Raw genomic sequence first — 19,876 nt, 5'->3', positions numbered from 1 at the left:
CACCTCCTCCTACCAGTGTCGCCCTGGGCTGGCCCCCGAGCCTCACGCCCTCCCCTCGTCTCTCAGGTTCTCCTCACAGGGCTTCTTGCAGTCAGTGATTCTAAACAAAGCCCGCGGCTCATCCCAGGGGCCCACAAAAGCCCTTTCCCCGCAGCGAGACTCAGGATCCCCGAGCAGCCAGGAGCCCCCGGGACCTGCCTCGGTTCCCAGTCCTCACCACTCCCCCTTCCCGTCATGAACACACGCCCCGGAGCCAACACACCAGCCCCCCTGCCCGCGGCAGCCCCGTCCCGGCGGCCTCCAGCCCTCCAGCCTTCTCCTCTCGGAGAAGACCCAGGCCCCCAGGCTCCTGACGACTCGGCTCACCCCCTCGTCCTGTAATCCCAACACCCGGGCCACCACCGTGAAGCCCTCTCCCCCGTCAGCCCCCAGCGGGAACCTCGTCGCATCCTGTGTCCACGTGTCTGTCGCCCCCACCGGTCGGTGACTCTCCAGAGCTCTGTGTCCTTAGAGCCGCGTCTGGCACTGAGAGCGCAACGAATGGGCGCCGGATGAATACACAGGACAGGGGAGCTCCCAGGGCCCCTTCCTGGCTCTGCGGTGTGACAAGCGTGGCCACCACGGAAACGTATCACTGCACGCTGCGGAGCCAGAAAGCACGCGCCCAACTCCAGGGCTGCAAGAGCTCAGAGGCCCCATGAAGAAGTTCCCGGAAAAACAGGCCCCTTCCCAGGATATGGGCCACCTGTCGGGGCATAAGTCATGCAGAACGCATGCCCAAATGTCAGCGTGCACCTCAAACTACACAAGGGCAAGCAAAAGAAAGAATTACAAACGCCCAGGAAGCAAAATGAGTTGCCTGGGCCCTGTGACCTGGACACTTCCCAGCTCAGGCCCCGGCCCCCCTGAGTCTGTCCAGCCTCTAAAGGAAAGCTATCCATAAACCAGAGTGCCTGACGGTCTACAACGAAAGGCCACTGTTGCCACAAGCAACTCCCCCTCTTAGGAATCCCCTGCACCCCCACATCGTCCCCACTGCCACCAGCATCCAGTTCAGAGCACACCCAGGTGTGGTCTACACTGCTCCCCACTCTCTTCCTAGGACCATACACGTGAGTCTGAAAGTCGTAAGACCAATACCCACGTCCATCGCAGGGACCTCAGGTGCCCACTCTGCTGTCTCGCAGTCACAGCCCTTCCCCTGTGGACCCTCTTTCGTTTGAATCCTTCAATGATAGTTTAGTTTTGAAAACCTAGGGAGTAAGAACAAATCTGGCTGCACAGGGAACAGCAAGGTTGCCCCGGGAGACAGCAGCTGCGGGGAAGGAAGGTGAGCTTGTCCTGGTCACAGCCATGCCCCCGTCGTCTCTCACCCACACCCTGAAGCTCTGCTTCCCCGCCTCCACCCGTGCCCCAGTCGACACCCAACACGGCACGCAGAGCCATCCTCCTAACACGTGGTTCAGACTCTATCGCTCAGAGCATGCCAACGGGCCACAGCTTTGCTACGACTTCAACCGAAGTCCTCACACCACAGCCCACAGGCCCTTGCTGCGCGCGCCCTGCTACCTTCTCACCTCACCTGCACTGGGCCCGCCCCTCCATTTCACCACGTGGACTCTTCCTTTCCTAGAACGTGCCAAGCCTGCCTCTACCTCCCGACCCTGCCCCCTCCCCGCAAGTGCAGCCGGGACACCCACGTCTTCTGGTACCCAAGGCCTCTCTCCACAAAACAGCTCCCACCCGAGACGGCTTTACTTCCGCCCCACAGCACTCAGAGGCCCCCCCACGTATTTGGTGATCGCTTGCCCATTCCTCCCCCAACTCTGTCTTATTCCCCAATATCCCCAGTGCTCAGAACAGTGCCTGCAACAGAAAGTGTTTGCTGAGGGGTAAGTGACTCGATGTAGAACACGGCCTGAGATGACCCCACTGGGGCGTGTCTGCAACGTCAGGCTCAGCACCACATGCGCGGGCTGAGCCACCATCCCTCGTGCCACTCAGTGCTCTGGAGATGCCCGAATAGCTCTCCTGGACAGAATCCTCCCATCACCGCACAAGCCTTTTATCCTCTGCGTTTCCCTCCTACGCCTTCAACGCTGGGGACTGAAAGATTTCTCCATCCCGGGGGTTCACTGAGCAAAGGAAGACACAGAGCTCCCCACTTGGACCCTCTGTGGAAGGGACATGGGAAGAACCAGCACCAAATCAGCTTTCAGATCATACAGAGAAACAGACGCCTTCCATTTCCAGCAAAACAACAGCCCGATACCCTGAAAAACCTCGTGATATAAAACCTCTACAAATGCTTTTAAATGCACTGATGGGCTCTGCGAGAAATCATAAGGGGCTGAAATGAAGAGCGAGCTGGAAACCAGAGGGAGAGTTGCAGCCCCCGCCACCCCGGGGCATCTGCAGAGCCGCTGGGAGGCAAGGCAAAGCGGCGCCCCGTGCAGGTGGACACCTGTGATGCACCTCTGCACATATGCACAGCTCTGAGGGCGCACCCTCAGGGGAAGGCGGGAGGGAAGAAAGCGCCCTGACGGCAAGGGGGTCTCAGCGGGCGTCTTAAGAATTCACAGCCTCAGCCTGTCCTCACACAAGTGTGGGGTTCCAATCCTCACCATGCGGGGCCTGGAATCCCACAAGCAGCAAAGGAAGCTTAAATCCCGGTTCCTCCTGCATCTCAGGGCCTGGAGGCGGCAACAGACCTTCCAGGAGCGGGGCTGTCAGCGTGAGCAAACAACACAGGATGCCCCGTGAACGAAATATTTGGGGCGTGCTTACACCGAGAGAGTCTGGGTTCACCTGAAATCAAACGTCCCTGGGGCCCAGGGATAAATACCCACGAAGCATGAACTCAGTGTCCAAAGTCTCCAAAATGCAGAAGGAAATAAGCCACCACGGGTAAGAATCAGAGGAAACAATAAACGACAGAGTCAGGCCTCCAAACCTGAGATCACACACAGAAGACAGTGACTGCATTTAAGATGTTTAAAGCAAGAGAAGAAACTGAAAACAGAAGCAAGGAGTAAGATCCTACCAACAAATCAGAAAGTACCCACGTAACAAAAAAGAAATTTCAATCTAGACCTATCTTGGTTAAACTCTAAAACACCAAAGACAGGAAGAGTAGAAAGTTCCTGAAAGAGAAAAGGAGACCATAATATTTCATTTAAAAAAAAAAAAAAGGAAGCAGACACTTCTGGGGAAGAAACTGTCATAAAGGGACTTCCCTGGTGGTGCAGTGGTTAAGAAGCCACCTGCCAATGCATGGGACACAGGTTTGAGCCCTGGTCCAGGAGGATCCCACATGCCGCGGAACAACTAAGCCCATGCGCCACAACTACTGAGCCTGCACTCTAGGGCCCACGAGCCACAACTACAGAGCCCGAGTGCTGCAACTACTGAAGCCCGCACACCTAGAGCCTGTGCTCCACAACAAGAAGCCCACGCACCGCAACGAAGGGTAGCCCCTGCTCGCCACAACCAGAGAAAGCCCGTGCGCAGCAACGAAGACCCAATACAGCCATAAATTAATTAATTAATTAATTTTTTAAAGAAAGAAGAAACTGTCATAAATTCCTATTGCTGGGGTGTTTATGGCCATGAACATATGGAAAATACCACTTGCACCTGCATAAACAATTAGTATCACAAATTTTCTTACCTCCCGTTTGTTCCCCTAGGAACAAAATTGTTCTTCTGATGCAAGCTTCTTGTTGCCCCTCCCTTTCCCTTCTGAAGTTAATCATGTAAGCGTCTAATTTTAGCCATTTACCACCTACTTATTTTATAATTCCCCATATGCATATGAATAAATTTTGGTTTACTTTTTCTGTGTTTAAAGAAAAAAAAACACAAAAGGACGTTGCATGACTTTTTCCAAGAATTAGAAGTGTTGGCCAATAATTTCCAGCCACAAAGTATCAACAAGTTCCATATCCACCATAAAATATGCATACGATATAATGGATGTATTACGAGAACACCTCCCTCCTCAGGCTTCCCAAGTGTCTCCATAAGCACAGTGCAAGTGCCCTTCAAGCTCCTCATGAAGCCATGAAGTGTGTCTCTAAGTTTATCCCCTTGTTGTATTAATCAGGATGATACAGTGGACCCCGAACAACGTGGGCTCAACTCTGTGGGGCCACTCATCTGTGGGTACTTCTCGATAGTCAACACTACCGTGCCACCCGGGCCCTGGGTGGCTGAATCCACGGACGGGGGAACCACAGACCGTGGACACCGAGGCCCGCCTGTAAGTTATATGCCCCCACATTGTTCAAGGGTCAACTGTATAAACTTCTCACGTTGTCAGTGGAGTTTGGCTAAAACATACTTAACATTAATTTTTTTTTTTCCTAGAATATGAGGAACCAGGGAAACTGATTTCTACAGACCACTGCCATAAAAAAGCACCCCATCAACCCCCCCTTATTCCAGGAAATAAATGGCCACAAAACACCCTCCACTCTAATACTGAACCAGTCCTTCTCTAAAAGAAACAATTCCTTAAAATGTTCCCAAACTGCTGGCTCCCTCCCTGCAGGGAACCAACCGGTGTCTCGGTGTCTCAGAGACACACCAGCCTCCCGGCCGCTCGCCTGGGCGTTTCTAGAAATACGCTCTGCAGCCTGGCCAGGGAACCTTCTCTGAGGAGCAACAAACCTTTCCAGCTACAAACAGCTGCAGAAGACGCTCACAGAAGGGCTTCACTCATTCGTCTTTATCCCTCATAACACGCTTTCTAGAGGGAAATTTGGTAATAACTGTTGCTCATGTCTTCAACACTCAAAAGAAATTCTGTGAATGAAGAAATATAGTCACCCTATTTACATTCTAATTTCAATTTATCATTTTTTAAAATATCAAGCAACTAAATTTCCTTTCAGAAAACAGCATTCCTCTAAACAGTCACACAATTTTTACCCCACAGACAAATATAAAGGCTACGGCAGGCATGGTGACTTCTGGGAAGGGGGAAAGAGCAAACACACAGCGGAGAGGCCTGACAGACATACCTCAGCCAGGTGTCAACGTCAACACCAGCAGTGATGTGTCACGTTGATGGTACTTAACCCTGTGGTCTTTCTCCCCCAAACACACACATCCAGGCTAATTGTAAGGAAAACACCAGACAAACTGCAGTTGATGGACATTCTGTAAGACACCTGACCAGTACTCCTCAAAACTGTCAGAATCACTAAAAACAAGCAAAGTCTGAGAAGTCGTCACAGCCAGGAGGGGCCGATGGAGACGTGACAATTGAAAGTCACGTGCTATTCTGCATGGGATCCTGGGACAGAAAAAGGACATTAGGGAGAAAACGATGGAAATCTGAATAAGGTATGGACTTTAGTTAGTAACATGTATCAATATTGTTCAGTATTGGTAACAAATATACCACAAATATAAGACGTTAATATGGGAAGCTGGGGTATATGAGAACTCTCCAGTACCTTCATTTTTCTGTAACGCTAAAACCGTTCTAAAAAAAGAAGTTATTTTTTAAAAACAGTTAAGCATTTTAAAAGTTAGATTTCCCCAATCATTTAAATATTGATTAAAAATTTCAACATTTCTAAACTTTAAAATTGTAAGTCCAATACAGTATTAATAGATTCCCTTTAATGCTCACAGATTAAAAATAAGACAGAACTTAACAACGATGAAAACCTGCCAAACAGCCTCCCCGTGTCACTGGGTAAAGCGACGAGTACGTCCAGCTTCTGGTGGACTAGTGCAGAGCAAGCCCCTCCCAAGCCACCAAGACAAACGGACAACATGAAAAAACACCTGTGCCGAGACATCAAAGGCAGGGTGGTGCCAAGGCCCCAGGAAAGGAAAGCAAAAAGGACGGCTGCAAGGTGACTGCTGCCCCCCAGGGCCCCGCCCACTCTCACTGGCAGGAGCCTGGGGGCTGAGCCAGCCCTCAGCAGGGAGGGGGCCATGGGGACAAAACTGCAGGTCAGGACCCACCAAAGAGGGGGGCTCTAGTACAAGTGCTCCACCAGGAAGGTCAGACAGGAAATACGCCAGACCGCACACACCTAAGTGCAGCGTCCCCTGGCTTGGTTTCTGACAGACTCGGGAGCCTGCCCTACTAAAACGCTGCCAGAAGACAGCAAGGACAGCGACAGCAGCCTCACGCTAGCTGTACAGTTCTTCCAAAATAATGACTGGCCTTTTAAAAAATACCAGCATACCAAAAAAGATTAAATGTCCCCAAACGGAAAGGACAGAGGGAGAATCAGTTTAAACAGATGGAACAGAGGTCCAGATATTACGGTTACCAGATAACTTTGTGATTAATATGTCAAAGAATTTAGATAACAAAATAATTTCAACAGACAACTCAAAATTATAAAAAAAATGGAAATTCTAAAATCAAAAAGGACTACAATTAAAGTTAAAACTTCCAATATAGAAAATACATGTCTAGGAGCAGATTGGGAAGCGCTGAAAGAGTAGTAACTTAGAAGACAGACTGAAGAACATATCCAGGCTGAAGGTCACAGAAAAAACAGAATGAGAGACACAGAAAAGAGGGACACAGCACATGGTGAAAAGGTCCAACATGTGGTCAAGTGGAGCCCAAGGAGAGCAGAGAAGACGGGGTGTAGCAACATTGACGAGGTGCCAGCAAGACTCTTCTAAAACTGACAACGAACGTCAGCCAAAGAATGTTCTGAGCTACAAGCAAAGCACACACAGAAGCACAGACGCACACACCCCAAGACAGTGTGACTGCTCAGAACCAAGTCAGAAACACCACCTAAAACAAAACAAAACAAAACCAAACCTTGCCAGAAACACAGGAAAACGGTCTTCAAAAGAGGTTTGCACCTACATGGGTGGGCAGCAGGACACAGCAGAGGCTGGAGAAACACCAGTGGAAACTGTGGAAGGGAGCAGTGGTAGCAGTGGTGGGAACCTGGTGATACACTGGGGGGAATGATCCAGGAAGGAGACGCACTGACCTGAGGGAAGCCAGGTTTCTCACTATCTGAGAAGGACGTGGGCTGGGGGACAATGAGAACGAGCCTTGTTGTGTCACTCTGGAATTGAAGGTACTGATGTGAATTCATAGCTGTCAGTATACTGAGAGACAGAAATGAATACAGATGTATACGGAGAAAACAGAAATCTGTGAGTCCACAGTGATATAAATAAATCAATGAAGAAACAGAGCATTTCTTTATAGTAGAATAGTAACTAATAATGTAGAAGGAATGACAGAATTAGGAAAATTACCTAATAATTAATTTAGCCACGAAAATCAACAGATGCTAACTACTGGGTCAAGGTTTGATGAGAAAATGGATATTTACCTAGTTTCAAAGTACTTCCCCTGAAAATACTTATTAATTACAAGGAGTAAAAGAATAACTTTACAGCGAGGACACTATCTCAGTCAAGTGATCAAAGTTAATAGAAACAGTGATGGGACAAAGAGGAATCACGTGCTACCTGATAAGATATAATGAGTTCTGGGACCTTCCTACAAAAAACACATGAAACCTAAATCCAATCATGGGAAAACATCAAACAAAACCAAACTGAGGGATATTAAAAAGTAACCATCCTTTAATCTTCAGAAGTGTCAAGGTCTTGAATATCAAGGAAAGCCTGAAGAACTGATCAGATTCAAAGACTCTGAAGAGACAAGATAATTAGATGCAATCCATTATCCTGGCTTAGACCCTCTTGCTCTGAAGAACACCCCTGGGGCAGCTGGCTGGCCTTGAGCAAGGTCTGTAGATTAGAGGCAGCAGTGTACGAACGTTAGTTTCATTGATCTACACCTAGCCCAGAGCAAACATAGTATTTGGGGAATTATTGAAAACTTCCTCCACGAGATCAGAAACAAGAGAAGGACGACCACTGTTACGATTTCCCAAACCTTAGTGCATATCAGAATCGGCTGCAGGACTCCTTAAAATAGATTCCTGGGCCCCATCCCCAGAGAATCTCATCCAGTAGGCCTGGGCTGGGGCCTGAGAACTTGCATTCCTCATGAGTGCCCAGGTGATGCCGATATGGGGACCACACTCTGAGAATCTGTGCATTAAGATGTTTGAAGATAATGGGGTATAATGATGACCACTTACAAAGGTTCAGAAGTTATTTTTCTATTCTTGCTCTTTTTGTAAGTTTGAAAAATTCCAAAATAAAAACTAGAACAAATTAAAGACCATTTTAAACAATAAGGGTGAGAATTTGTTGTCAGCAAAGCTTCCTCAGTCAGAAGAACTATGATCCTACCTGGAGGTATGGAGACCAGGGAGGGTAAGAGCAGCAGCAGGGCAGCCATGGGTCAATCTGCACGAACTGACCACATGAACAATAACCACAGTGTCCCGAGGGCTTAAAATACATGAAGAATTACGATATAGGACAAAAACAACACAAAACACAAGAGTTGGGTAAATGGAGTTAGAAGTGTTATGAGGTCCTTACAGTGTTCTGGAACTAGAGAGCTACTAACTTATAACAGAAGTTAATAAATCAAGGATGAACACTGTAATTACCAGGTTAGCCACTAAAAACTATTGAAAGAATGATAACTAGTAAGCAAATAGAGGGGGAAATGGAATAAAAATGTTAAAAAAAAAACCTCTTAATCCAAAAGAAGGCAAGGAAAAAAGACAACAAATACAAAGAACAGGTAAGAAAAATATAAAACATGTAGTAGGATAAGCTATTTAAACACAAATGTATCAGTAATTACACTAAATGTGAATGGACAAATATTCCCAATATTTAGACTGGACAAAAACTAAAGACATAACTGTTTTCAGGTTAAAAGATGTCCACTGGAAATACAAAGATACAGAATGAATGAAATTAAAAGATGTAGAAAAAGCAATAGCATGCAAATGCTAACCAAAGGAAAGTTGTAGACACTACATAAGTTTCAAATAAAGTAACCTTTAAGGTAAGAACCATGACTAAAGTTAACAGGGAAAATTTCATAACACATAAAAGGGTGACTCTATTAGGAATGTAGAGCAAGTCTAAATTTGTGTATGTCTAATAATACGACCTCAAGATACACACAAAGCAGAACTTGACAGAAATACAGGAGGCAGAAACCCACACAGAGTGACAGATTTCCAGACGCCTCTCACAGCAAACTGACAGAAGAAGGAAACAAAAATCAGTGAGCATAGAGACAATCTGAAGAATGTGATCAAGAGACTTCCTTTCAATGACGCTGCAAGAACCTTGCACACAATGGGGCAGAGTAGGCCTTCTTCTCAAGGACCGTGAAACATCACCAAAATGACCAATGCTCGGCCGAAGAGTCAGTCTCAGCCATGTTCCAAGAACAGAAATCATAAGACTGTTTCTGCCTAAAGTGAAATTAAGCAAGAAATCAGTAACAAAAAGACAATTAGAAAGATTCCAACTGCTTTTAAATGATCCAATATAATTTGAATTCGCACACTGGTCAAAAAAGAAACCAGATTAAAATCAGAAAATATTTTGAATTGAAGGATAATGAAAACATAACATCAACAATTATGAGATCAGGACTTCCTTGGTGGCGCAGTGGTTAAGAATCCGCCTGCCAACGCAGGGGACATGGGTTCGAGCAAGCCCTTGTCCGGGAAGATCCCACATGCTGTGGAGCAACTAAGCCCGTGCGCCGCAACTACTGAGCCTGCACTCTCAGTAGCCTGCAAGCCACAACTACTGAGGCCACATGCCACAACTACTGAAGCCTGCACGCCTAGAGCCTGTGCTCCACAACAAGAGAAGCCACCACCATCAGAAGCCCACGCACTGCAACGAAGAGTAGCCCCGCTCGACGCAACTAGAGAAAGCCCGCGTGCAGCAACGGAGACCCAATGCAGCCAAAAACAAGTAAAATTTTTTTTAAATTTTTTAAAAAAGAAAGAATTATGAGATCAAGTTAATTAAGACAAATTTGGAGGGCAATGTGACCAGCTTTACACGCATATATTCAAAAGCAAGACAGGCTGAAAATCAATGATCCACCCACTCATACTAAGAAGATAGAAAAACAGCAAATGAAAAGGAAAAAATAAGGAGCAATAATCAGTGAATTCGAATGTACAACAAACAATACCAAGCAAGAAGCTAGTCCCTAAATGACAAATTTCTCTCAAGAGTATAGAAGGAAGGGACACACCAGGACCAACAACAGGGATGGAGAAGGGGACAGCGGTCACCATCAGATGTGATCTAATTAAAAACATTAAAAAAGGACACTTTAAACAACTTAGTGAAAGAAATTAGAAAATTAGAAATGAGGGCAACTTCCTCAACAAACACAACTTTCAAACCTAAGAAGTAACAGAATATTGAACATTCCGCATCGATTAAACAAATTTATAATTTAAAATATTTCAACATAGCTCCATCAGTCAATCCTAAACACTGAAAGAAGCGGTAATAACAATCTTAGGCAAACTCTTCCAGAGACTAAAATGTGAGGGTCCCATCTCAGCTTAGTGTTTGATAGCAGCATGATCCTGATAGTAAATCTGACAAGGATATTACAAGAAAGAAACATTACCATCCAACATAAACACAAAACTCCTGAACTAGATACGTGAATTAGGTTCAGCTACACATGGAGAGTTTATAAAGCACACACAAGTGGGACTGATCCAGGAAACCAAGGTTGGCCTCACATGAGAAAATCAATCACTATAATTTTTATGACCATATTAACATAAAGAAGAGGAAAATCACCCGTGACAGACAAATGTGATAAAACTCAACACCCGTACTCGACAGAAGGTCCTCGGAAACTACTAATAAAATGGAACTTCCCCAACCTGATAAAGAGTATCTACACCTAACCCAGAGCAAACATAATATTTGGTGAATTATTGAAAACTTCCTCCACGAGATCAGAAACAAGAGAAGGACGACCACTGTTACAATTTCTATCCAACCATGAACTAGAGACACACCCAATGTATTAAGGCAAGGAAGAGACACGGGTATAAAGATTAGAAAGAAACAAAACTGTCATTATTTGCTGGCATGCATTTTCCTTTTTATATGGGACTTTCAAATGCCCATTTTCCACACAGATTTAATTTTTGAAACTTGTAGTGTTTCCCGTAATTGTCGTGATGATGGCCTGGGCTGTTGGTTTGTTGGAATTTATTTTCTGAGAAGTGTCTCCTCCCAGCAGTGAGCAGGGCCACCTGGGGCCCTCACCCACTCCACGAGGGACAATGTCGGTGCAACTGAGTCTCCTCCACGACACGTCAGGCCACTCCGTCCCCAGGAGCCCTGCTGGACCTCCTGAGCCCCTCATCTGCCCACCCATGCTCGACCACAGTGCACGCCCCCCTACCTGGCTATGAGGGTCCTGCCTGTTCTGGGTACCATTCAACTTCTCTGGGGTCATTTGGCTCAATCCTCCTTGCTTACAGAGATAGAGATAAACACAACCTGTTTATAAAGAGACATACATTAACAGAAAAGACGAAATTCCTATGAACAGTCTCCCACTTGTAAAGATAACTGATGAAGTAATAAACACACAAAAGCATAAGCTCCCTGAAGACAGTGACTTGGGCCCCCTGCCGTCTCCCGCCCCTCTGAACCCCGTGCTCCCCTTCTCTCCTCACTGCAAAGCCATCTCAACCAGGACCACAGCTTCACAGGACAGTCAGACGCTGACAACTTCCAGACTCCAAACCCATTACGGGCAGACCTTGGAAGCAGGTTCAGGTCCAAACAACACAATAAAGCAAGTCATGTGAATTTCTGGCTTCCCAGCGCGTATAAAAGTTATGTTTATGCTATACTGTAGTCTATTAGGTGTGCAGTGGCATTATGTCTGAAAAAAACCACTGTGCATGCCTTAAGGCAAACCTTCAATCGGTGAGAAACACAGTATCCACACAGTGCGATGAAAAGAGGGCGACCACCACTCAGCACCTCCTCTGGGGAATAACGAGCATCTCGAACTTGCCATGGCCAATGAAAAATTCTTGATCTTTCCTGGAAACCTGTACCTCTGCGCCTTCCCAAAGTCTGCCGGTTCCAACTCCAGAGTTCTAGTTCCTGAGGCCAGAAACCTAGAAATCAGCTTCCTTTTCTCACTTCCCAATACAAAAGTTCAACAGCCTCTGTCGGGTCTATCCACGACCTGAGCACTGTCCAAAACGCCTATGAGGACCACCCTGGTCCCAGCTGACATACCTCCCAGTCCGTATGCCGTTACCAGCCTCCTAGCTAATCTCCCTGCTTCTGCCTGCGCCCCTACTCAATCCATCCTTTAATCAGAAACCAGAACGTTCCCACTACCAAGTGCATCTCACAAATCATTCTTATTCCCCGTATCCTGCACAGGACAAGCCAGAGCCCTCACACCAGCCCGGGGGGCCTCCGCCACCTCTTACTGCTTGTCCCAGCCCGCCCTCCACGCTCCAGCCACAGTGGCCTCCTGCCTGTGTCTCTGATGTCCCAGACACGTGGAGCTGCGCCACTGCCTGGGTTCTCCTCCCCATGTGGCCACCTCCCCCAGCACACCCACCCCCTCCCCTCGCCCCTGCAGCCTCTGCTCACCCATCAGCTTCTGGGTGAGGCCTTCCTGGACCACGACGGGACTTCAAATCCAACTCCCCCAGCCCACAACAGCTGGCCCTGCCCTCCTCTAGGAATTTAATTTTCTCCACAGCACTTGCCACCGTCACTTAACGAATTCTTTGCTTCACCTTCTGTTTATTTTGTTTCCTCCCACTCGGACGTGAGTGCCTGGGAGGTCAGGGATTCTTCTCCGGGTCACGCGCTGCTTTGTTCCAGGGCCTAGGACAGGTCTGGCACCTAGTACACACTCATAATACCTAGTACCACTCATAACACCTAGTACACACACATAAATATTTAGTGGAATAAATAACTGAACTAATGAACAAATGGAGTAAACGCATGAAAGAACAAGATGAAAGTGCCTGATGCCCAAAGAACCTGAAATGAGCAGAGGCGGCTGCTCAGGTCATCCGAGGGCACCTTGCCCATCAGGTCACAGCTGCATACCAAGTGCACTGCCGCTTACATTAAAAAATGCAATGCCTTTTTTTCTTACGTAAATTCATTTTAAAAGGAAACTTTGTATCAGTAATACAAGTGAAAAGCCATTACCACGCAACCACAGTAGGAAGCATAAGAAAAACCGCCGAAGCAAAGCCACGTCCCTAAACCCCACTCCACGTGGGCGACTGCACAATCTCTGAACCCACTGCCCGCTGCTTCCTTGTTTAAAAGTGAGGTCACAGAACGCTACAGAGGCGTTAAAGACACATTATCAGTAAATCACTACTCTGGTGTAATCAGAAAAATTTACAAGTTAAAAGGGCAATTTATTTATCTGTTTCAAAATTCTCTGTGCACCACCTCCAAACCCCCAGGGCCCCGTATATGGACTCACGGACACCACCAGTGAGACCACGGGCGCTCGCAGGGCTGCGATGAGGGAGGGGACTCTGCAGGGGCCAGGGCACCCACCCTGCAGGACCGAATTCATCAGAGGTCACGGAAGGGCTACAGGCATGGGACAGACTCTGCCGCTTTGGCATTTCAGCTCAGGCACTTCTGCACTGCAGAGGAGGGCTGCAGGGAGAGACCCGACGCGGAAGAGGCCAGACAGGAAGCTGCAGGACAAATTTAAGTAGGACGGTGGAGGCCGGCACAAGGTAGCGGCCCTGATGACAGGACAGCTGCCTGTAAGACAGCCTCATCAAGGCCGGGTGGGTCATTACATGTAGGGTGGGGACAGCGACGGGGTGGGTCTCTCGGCCTCGGCAGGAGCGGCATCGAGGCACCAGCGGCCGAGAGGAGCCAGCTCGGCCTCTGGCCTGCCAGCTCCCCTCAAAAAGAGAAAGAGACACCACGCATGCACTCACATCCCCGCAAACATGAGGAAGAAAGAAATGTGCCAAAATACTAACTGTAGGTCCCTCCGAGTGACACCTTTACAGTTTTACGTACTTCCCCGAATGTCTACATTTAATAACACCACTTCCAAGGCCACCAAAAGAACTTACGTAAAAGAAAAGGCCAAGTATCTCAGGTAAGAAAGAGAGCAACGGGGTACCCCTGGACATTCGATCGGCGCAGCTGCAAGCAATGTGCTAAGCATCAAATCAGAGAATCACAGTCATGCAAAAATATCTAACCCAGATTTCAACTCACCTAAGTATCGACTGCTCAGCTTGAAGTTCTGACCTAAGTACAATCATTTCACACCTTTGCCGATAACCAAACACAACCACCACTGACGCGGAAATGGGTCACGTTCTCACTACCCCACTGCCGCCACGATTCTCAGAGGAGGTGCTCACTCACCGGCCAGGTCCCAAGGCAGAACTTACAATATTCTCTAAGTTCACCATTCACCATGCTGAAAACAGGTAATTCACTAAAAAGCTACGGAAATTGGAAAGACGACCAACAAGCAGTCGGCCCCGCCCAGCTCCCGCCTCACTCCTGCCCCTCCCCCTCCCGAGGGCTCCCGTCCAACCGAGCGCCTTCTGCAGAAACACACACCTTCCCTCCTTATGGAGGATGTACCGTGAAGAGGAAGGCGACGCCAGAGTGAAATCTGACATGAAAGGACATAGAGGAAAGCTGAGGAAGAGAGAAGGTTCTGATGTCAAGACAACACGCTGACCCGGAAGGCCGCCCGCGGCACACACGGCCCAGAGGGGCAGCGCCCTGCACGCAGCCCTGCCGCGTCAATACACTGATGAAGGGGGAAAGGAGAATTACTGCAGTGAAAACGGAGCTCTCTCACTAAAACAAACAAACAGAAAGCATTCTTCAGAGAAGTGACTTTGTGCCAGTCGTCTGAGACCCGGCACTCGAGGGCCTCACCTCCTTGAACTCGTGGAAGACCCGGTCGCTCTGGTGAGAGCCGATGGTGACCTCTGGGAGGTAGACAGGAATGGTTGTGTAATTCAGCACCTCCAACTTGTTCTGAACCCTAGAAGGTAAGGCAGATATAGTCACACTAAACATCAAAGTAAATATAACAAAATAAGCTATCAGGCTGGTTCTTTAAAACATCCATGTTGAGAAATTCATCCACGCGCTCCCAAGCAGGCATCTCAGAAGCCAAACTCCCCCCCAGAGACCGTCCGGGCTGCGGCGGCTGCTCTTCTGAAACCACCTCCGCAGCCGGAGACGGGGTCTTTCAAGAGTCTCATGGCCACAGGTGACTCCCTTTGGGGACAGACACAGTTTTGAAAAATAAAAAAGGAGCCGCAGTGTGTTTTAAACATAGGACTACCAGGAATACAGAGCTAAACACAAACACCACGTGTCACAGTGCCGCGCGTGGTCTGCTCTCATGAACAATGTGCACATTTAATGACTCTTGGGGGAAAGAGAGACGAGCAACTCTCCTGCATCTCCCCCCGCCCCCCCCCCACCGCCCCGCGCGATGCCCACACCGCCTGGGGGACCGATTCCAGGGCGGAGGCTGACGAGACCTTAGTGGAACTGCAGGGCGGGGCTGGGAAGAACTGCCCCGCAGGACGGCCTGCTGCATCCCTGCTTATAAACGTCTCCTCCCCTGCTTTTCTCGGCACCGAGAAACACACATGAGAGGACACACTCCTTGCCTGACCATTTTATTTTGAATGCTAAAATATTTATACTTTGTTATAACTTGCTTATTTTAAATTAAATTTAGTCTGAATATAACCACTATACTTGAAGATAAAAAGCATTCTGAGTGCTTTTAGGAAAAAATGTTAAAGTTTCCTTTCTTAAGGGCTCAAACCAAAGAAAATGATTCTTTTAAATGGCCCCTTTCCCATTAATGACTTAGTTTCTGTCTGTAATGGCCCAAACGGAAGCTCTTTTAAATGGATCTGGCTCTCAGACGCTTTGTGAGGACAAGCCCAGCCTGTCCCCTGCACCCTGGGCAGACTCAGCCGCAGTCAGAACCGCCTGGTCCCAGCCCAAGCCCAGGTGACGCTCGGCCCCTCTCCCATAGAGGACCACAGAGCACTGAGAACCTGTGACAGGCTGAATGTGACTGAACAGGAGGCACAGGCACATCCCAGGGTCACCATAAACACTGTGTCTGTGTCACTCATATGACAACTAGTAATCCAATAACCTAACATCACTCCAAGCAAACACTGCTGCGACATCTTGCATATGGCTATAACATACACGCTCAAACATGAGAAGTGTTTCTCAGTTTTAACCGTAAGTTGGTTATAGAATACCTTTCATCAGCATGTATCAATAAAGTACATATTTATTTTTAACACAAATAGAATTATACTATACTTATTACAGCAAGGATAACTTTTAAAGTGATCTCACCATAAACAATTTCAACTAAAAATGAAGTTTATATTTTTAAATGTTAATAAATATCAAAGTGGGGTATGATTTGATTTTCTCTGTGGTTTGAAAAACCTAACACAACGCTGAAGAACTGGAAAGTACAGACTGGCCTAGGGGCTTGTGTGGAATACACAGAGCAACGGCGCCATCTATGCATAAGTTGGCAGAATTACAGTTTACACACAACCCCCCCCTTTCAAAATGGGTGTATCTTTGAACAAATATCTTCAAACTGCCTTTGGAGATTAAAAAAATAATCTACAGTGACTGTTCTCCCACTTACTCAAACTTGGATAAACTGCTCCTTCACTTTCTGACTACCAGCTTAAACGATGACCAAGAAGAGCCCGTGTGTCCTGTCTCCAGTAAACCCGAAATCTCAGCCTCCAAAAACGACAGACACATTCTAGATTGAAGATAAGCGAGGAACGAAGACAACAGGAAGCCTTTTATGACTCAGGAGCAAAAAGCAGTGAAAGGAAAAATTCTGTTCACAGAGCACTTAGTTTAATTAAGGAGATTCAAAACCTGAGCACACGCTCTTCACATCACAGGCCAAAGTGCCCCCCCACCCCCCGTAAGAAGACAGAGCATCCTACAGTGTGGTTCACAAAACGAGGTGCTCTGCCACATAATTCCAAAACAGAAGAGTGAGGCCAAGAAGAGAAAGAAAACAAAAATAGTAAACTATGACTTATGACTCAAAGTGTTTCCCAATTAACAGAATGCTTATACTTTCTCCTAAAACATGTCCAAAGCATATTCTTTAGTTTCTCCTGAATTGCAAAGTTCTGCTTGAAACCCTATACTTCTGATACCAAACTCATACCCTGCAGTTTTTGTCGCACTGGAATTTCCTGTTAGAAAGCCATCCTCCAGGAGTCTTAGAAACACAAGTCAGCAAGGGCGAGAGGGGAGCCCAGGCTCTGGAGGGCGGGAGGAAGGTAGGCACAGTGGAGGCCTCACTGGTAACAAGTCTCCAGCACCAGGATGAAACCACCAGGGCGGCGCCGGTCAGTTATGGATTACGGATACGAACACAAAATGCTATCAAGGTTGGGAAATAAGCACTCACACGCACATAATTATACCCCACACACGTTCGGAGATGGTACAAGAATGTCCTAAACCAGTAATTTGGTCAGGTTCTAGACAAAATGAGTACAACTGGTAAATGGCAGGTTTACCATAATTATCTTAGAAAATGGCCATAATTTTCACTTGAGTCTCCCAAATTACGAAATGGTACTTAAATGAAAGTAAACACAATTACCATTGTAAACCGTTATGCAATATCCTTGGGAGGCAGAGGAGCAAAAAACTGCGAGAAGGAAGAACAATACCATTTATTTCAAAAATAATTGAACCAATTGAATGCTGTAATTTGTAAACTGTGAGGGAATGACAAGCTCCCTCTCCATGCTCTGGTATCAACATAACCGAATAACTAATAAGACTATGATCTTAAGACACGAACTTTGGACATGGTGTAGCATCTAACTGATACACATTCCAGAGTACCTTTAGGAATTACACTGTGCTTACCACCCGTGGAAGGAGTGGAAAAGGCATCCCACATCCCACTGGGCTGCTGAGCCCGGTCTCAGCAAGATGTCAGGATGCCAGGACAGTCACCTTTTTGTATGTTTTTCACGTACTCTGCCCTGCAGTAGCTAATGCTAACAAGAATCACATATAAATCCACATAAAACGACAGCCAGAAAAGTTAAGAGAAGGGTTCAAGTAGAAAAGAAGGTGCACAGAGCGAGGCTTAGGAGAATGCTCAGATCTTTGGGTAATTACTGGGCAGAGGGGGAGGTAATGGATTCAGGAGACTGTATCCTGATGGAAGAGGTAGAACCAGATGATTAGGACTCTGAATTAATTCTAGGAAATGAAACTGCCTAAACCAAGATATGCCACTGAAGGATTCTGAGTAAAGAAAGAACAGGGTCACTGTGATATTTTATGAAAATTAACCTGGCGGGCGTACGCACAGGGGATGGGTGGGATGAAGAAATAACTAACCAAGGAACGGAGATCAAACCCCAAAGAAGAGTCACCGGAGACCAGCACCACCCTGAGGGCGGGACCCAGGGGAAGGTGAGGGGTCAGTAGGGAAAAGGAGGGTTCAAGCAGATGACCCCCGGGGAGGAAGCAACGACCCCACCCGGCCTCCAGGCTGATAGGAGGGAGGGCACAACGGAGACCGCAGGAGGGCGCGGCGAGCTGAGGGCTCCAGGACCTCAGCGGGGCAGTGCTCTTGGAGGCCCAGTCCCCCACCTGCAAGAGGACGGGAACCTCCACCAGGCGGAGTGCTGTGGACTCAGGAAACGTTTCCCAGACACCTCCCAGACACGGTGTCGACGCTGACTGTGTGCCTGGGATCAAGCTGACACCTTGAGCTCTCAGCAGAGGGAGAACACCACGCAGCAGCTCAGGCAGACCTCATCTCACGTGCTCTGCTCTACCGCACTGTGCAGATGCTGCGTCTCTTACAAGTTGGAGGTTCGTGGCAACCCTGCGCCGTCAGATGGTGGTTACGATTTTTCAGCAATGAAGTATTTTTTAATTAAGGTATGTACGTTTTTCTAGACATAATGCTACTGCACACCTAACAGACTACAGTTTGGTGTAAACATAACTTTTATATGCGCTGGGAAACCAAACAGTTCATGTGACTTGCTTTACTGTGAGACTTGCTTTACTGTGGTGGTCTGGAACCAACCTGCATTATCTCTCAAGTCTGCCTGTAAAGATTACTTTTTTTAAACAAGGTTCAGAACGAAATAGTACATAATATCATTTAGGTAAATTTACAAACACATATACGTATGTAAGTATCTGACAGAAAACAAAGTCAACCACTAAGCTTTAAAAAACAAAGAGGGACTCCAGGTTCAGCTCCAACAAGGAAATAGCCTGGAAACCACCTCTCTAGTCCTTTACAACAAAGGAAGCTGAGAAAAATGAGAATCAATTGCTTGTCCTGGAATAACAGTAGCAACAACATATGGGTGATTAGAGCACACAGAGTGCAATGAACGACAGCAGCGCCATAAGGGATGGAGGGAGGAATCTGCCCCAGCCGTGAAGTGGTATCGCCACCTGAAAGCAGGCAGACATGAACTGGAAACCACAACAACGGTAACAAATTTTTACAGAGTACAACAGATGTGCTAAGAGAAAAGATAGAATGGAATCATACAGAATGCCCAATTAAAACCAGAAAAGGTAGAAAAAAGGGGCAGGGGAAGGAAACAAAGAACAAATGCAACAAATAGAAAATGATGACAAACATGGTAGAAATTAATCCAAGTATATCAACAGCCACTTTAAATGTGAACTATCCAACTATACTAATTAAAGCTGGAGACTGACAGAGTCGATTCAAAACATAAGGCCAACTATATGCCGTCTGTAAGAAACCCACCTGAAATCAATCCAAAGACTCGGACTAAAAGTAAGGGGATGGAAAAAGATACACCATTGCTAGACTAAGTGAAAGCTGCAACAG

General features: G+C 47.1%; 1 protein-coding gene across 2 annotated transcripts in view; it reads right to left on the bottom strand.

The window, feature by feature from the left end:
* NDUFA10 (NADH:ubiquinone oxidoreductase subunit A10) overlaps positions 1–19,876 on the bottom strand; it is a 49,081-nt gene that overhangs the window by 9,939 nt on the left and 19,266 nt on the right. Inside the window, exon 9 of one of the 2 annotated variants that reach the window (XM_067740019.1) lies at positions 14,872–14,980. The exons of the other annotated variant lie outside the window; for it this stretch is intronic. Within the exon in view, the coding sequence (XP_067596120.1) occupies positions 14,872–14,980 (109 nt within the window). The remainder of the gene's footprint in view (positions 1–14,871; positions 14,981–19,876) is intronic. 2 annotated transcript variants of the gene reach the window in all.

The sequence above is a fragment of the Pseudorca crassidens genome, chromosome 6 (assembly GCF_039906515.1).
Source record: "Pseudorca crassidens isolate mPseCra1 chromosome 6, mPseCra1.hap1, whole genome shotgun sequence".
Taxonomy (NCBI): Eukaryota; Metazoa; Chordata; class Mammalia; order Artiodactyla; family Delphinidae; genus Pseudorca; species Pseudorca crassidens.
The sequence above is the reverse complement of the archived record's forward strand: the minus strand, read 5'-3'. Positions and strand labels throughout refer to the sequence as shown.